The sequence below is a fragment of the Chiloscyllium punctatum genome, chromosome 2, assembly GCF_047496795.1.
Source record: "Chiloscyllium punctatum isolate Juve2018m chromosome 2, sChiPun1.3, whole genome shotgun sequence".
NCBI classification, from domain to species: Eukaryota; Metazoa; Chordata; class Chondrichthyes; order Orectolobiformes; family Hemiscylliidae; genus Chiloscyllium; species Chiloscyllium punctatum.
In genome coordinates this window covers 5,700,014-5,702,747 of record NC_092740.1, presented here as the reverse complement: position 1 = coordinate 5,702,747, position 2,734 = coordinate 5,700,014, and the positions used below count along the sequence as shown (strand labels likewise).

General features: G+C 55.2%; 1 protein-coding gene across 1 annotated transcript in view; it reads left to right on the top strand.

Moving 5' to 3' along the window:
* The first annotated feature begins 315 nt into the window (after window positions 1-315).
* Window positions 316-2,734, top strand: part of LOC140494070 (prostaglandin E2 receptor EP4 subtype-like) — a 12,835-nt gene continuing 10,416 nt past the window's right edge. Inside the window, exon 1 of the mRNA XM_072592989.1 lies at window positions 316-2,356. Within this exon, the coding sequence (XP_072449090.1) occupies window positions 1,550-2,356 (807 nt within the window). The 5' untranslated portion in view covers window positions 316-1,549. The remainder of the gene's footprint in view (window positions 2,357-2,734) is intronic.

The window sequence follows — 2,734 nt, the reverse complement described above, 5'->3', positions numbered from 1 at the left end:
GAAGGAGAGATAGGGAGGGAGGGAGGGAGGGACTGAGAGAGAGAGAGAGGGAGGGAGGGACTGAGACATAGGGAGGGACTGAGAGAGAGAGGGGGGGGAGAGAGAGGGAGGGAGGGACTGAGACAGAGGGAGGGACTGAGAGAGAGAGGGGGGGGGGTGAGAGAGAGAGAGAGGGAGGGAGGGGGAGAGCAGACTAAGTCCTGTCATTCCTGATCTGACAGGGAATACAGGAGTTTGCAGCAAACAGGAGGGCACCAGTCTGACTTTGAGCACCCCCCACATCGGGTTGATAAGGCGGGGTAGGGGTGAGGGAGGGTATCTGTGCCCCCCTCCCCATTACAGGGAGTGTAGCCTGTCCTCGCTGTGGGAGCTCCTGCCCCTGTTACAGGCAGCATTCCGAACAGGAGTCACAGCTGAGCTACATTCCTGTCATTCCAGGTCCTGGTTTTTTTAAAAATCCTGGTTTTACCAACAGATCACTCCCCCCTTTACCAGCCAGACCCCATTCCAGCCCCATTCCAGCCCCATTCCATTGTCCCCACCCCCATTGACCCTCCATCCTCTGCAGCATTGTGCTGGGCTGCTTTTGAAATGAAAGTCACACTCAGAGGTTATGTCACTGGCTGGGCTAATGTTATTTGCCCCCATCTCTAACTACCCTCTGAGCTGAGGGTCTTCCCTAACCCCCTTGAGGTCAGACAGATTAGACTGCAGTCTGAATACAATAGGGGAAGGCTTTAGGACCCAGTACAGATGCAGTCAGCTGCTTTGGCCAATGGAAATGGAGGGGGCAGAGTTTAATGTTGATCAGAATGTGTAAGGAGGTTTGAACCTGCCTAATTCCCACAGACTGAGAGGCAGCGTGCTGTGGCAGAGACAGAGAGAGAGAGAGTGAGAGAGACACAGAGACATAGAGAGATACAGAGTGAGTCAGAAACAGGGAGAGAGACAGACACAGACACAGACAGAGACAGACACAGATAGAGAGACACAGAGTGAGTCAGAAACAGGGAGAGAGAGAGAGACCCAGAGAAACACTCTGTACCTCCCCAGCACACCCTCGATAACTGGGAGTGGAGCACAGGAGTTTGGAAATACTGTCAGATCACCCTGCAGACAGGACACAGTGAGTGTGTGAGAGAGAGAGAGAGAGGACTGCAGCAATGTTCAAACAGCCCTGGCTGTGAAGGAACAGGAAGAAGCCATGGCGAGGAGCTGATCGACCAAGGTGTGCATCTCCCTGTCAGGAATGCGGTCTGGCTGTGAAGAGTGACGGCTCAGCTGTCTCCTCACCCCCTGAACCACCTCAAACTCAGCCCGGCTCCCTTTCCATGTTCGTTCTGAAGCTTTGCCTTGGAAGTTTGGAGAGTTAATATCTACCCACCGATTCTGGGACCGTCTTCAAAGACCTGTTAGAGATCGCCAGGGTGTTTGGCGGATGGTTTGGTGCCATGCCAGGGGATTGGATGTTGTAGAGGGAGACTGTGGTGGAGAGGACTCGGTGGGTCTTATTGATTGGTTGGCACGGTGCAGGTGAGAGTTGCAGACCATGAATCTGGTCAATGGCACTGCCCATGGCAACAGCAGCAGCAACATTCTCAATAACTCCAGGTTTCCAGTCATCCCCACTGTCATGTTTGTCTTTGGGGTGGTGGGGAATTTGGTTGCCATTGTGGTCCTCTGTAAGTCTCGGAAGGAGCAGAAGGAGACAACGTTCTATGCCCTGGTGTGTGGGTTGGCAGTGACGGATCTCCTGGGGACCTGCCTGGTCAGTCCCATCACAATCATCACCTACATCACCGGGGACTGGCCTGGGGACACCGCGCTCTGTGAGTACGACTCTTTTGTCCTCCTGTTCTTCGGGACGTCGGGTCTCAGCATCATCTGTGCCATGTCCATCGAGAGGTATCTGGCCATTAACCACGCCTACTTCTACAACCACTTTGTGGACAAGAAGCTGGCAGGTGTGACCTTGTTCACCATCTACCTGAGCAACACCCTGTTCTGCGCCCTGCCCAACTTCGGCCTGGGCAAGACCGTCCAGCAGTTCCCCGACACCTGGTGCTTTATCGACTGGCAGACGAAGGAGGCTCGACACGCTGTCTACTCCTACATGTACGCTGGCTTCAGCTCCTTCCTCATCCTGGTGACCGTCATCTGTAACGTGCTGGTGTGCGTCGCCCTGATCCGAATGCACCGCCAGTTCGTGCGGCGGACCTCGCTGGGCCACGACCCCCGGCTCCGGGAATTGCGGCGTCGCAGGAGTTTCCGTCGCATGGCCGGGGCTGAGATCCAGATGGTCATCCTGCTGATCGCGACCTCCGCTGTGGTGCTGGTCTGCTCCATCCCGCTGGTGGTAAGTGGTGGTCAGGCAGGTACTGCTAATGTCACTGGGGTGGGAGGGGGGAGGTCAGTCATCCAGACAAACCCAGACCCATCTCCTGGGGAGGGGGAGAAGGAGGTGCAGGAGTTCAAATCTCACCGCAGTGGGATGAAGAGCTGCAATCAACGAAGAACTAGCCCCAGTGACCAAGCACTGTCGATCGTTGGAATGGTCCTGTGGGATCCTTTAGGAAAGGATTCTGCTCCTGTCCTTCCTGGTCTGACCCAACCCCAGAGCAGGGACACTGAACTACCCTCTGAACTGGCTGATCGAGGCACTTATTCCCCGGATCCGGATTTGGAAGGGTTTAGACAGTCCAGTCTGAGACTTGGACAGATTTGGGATACGAAA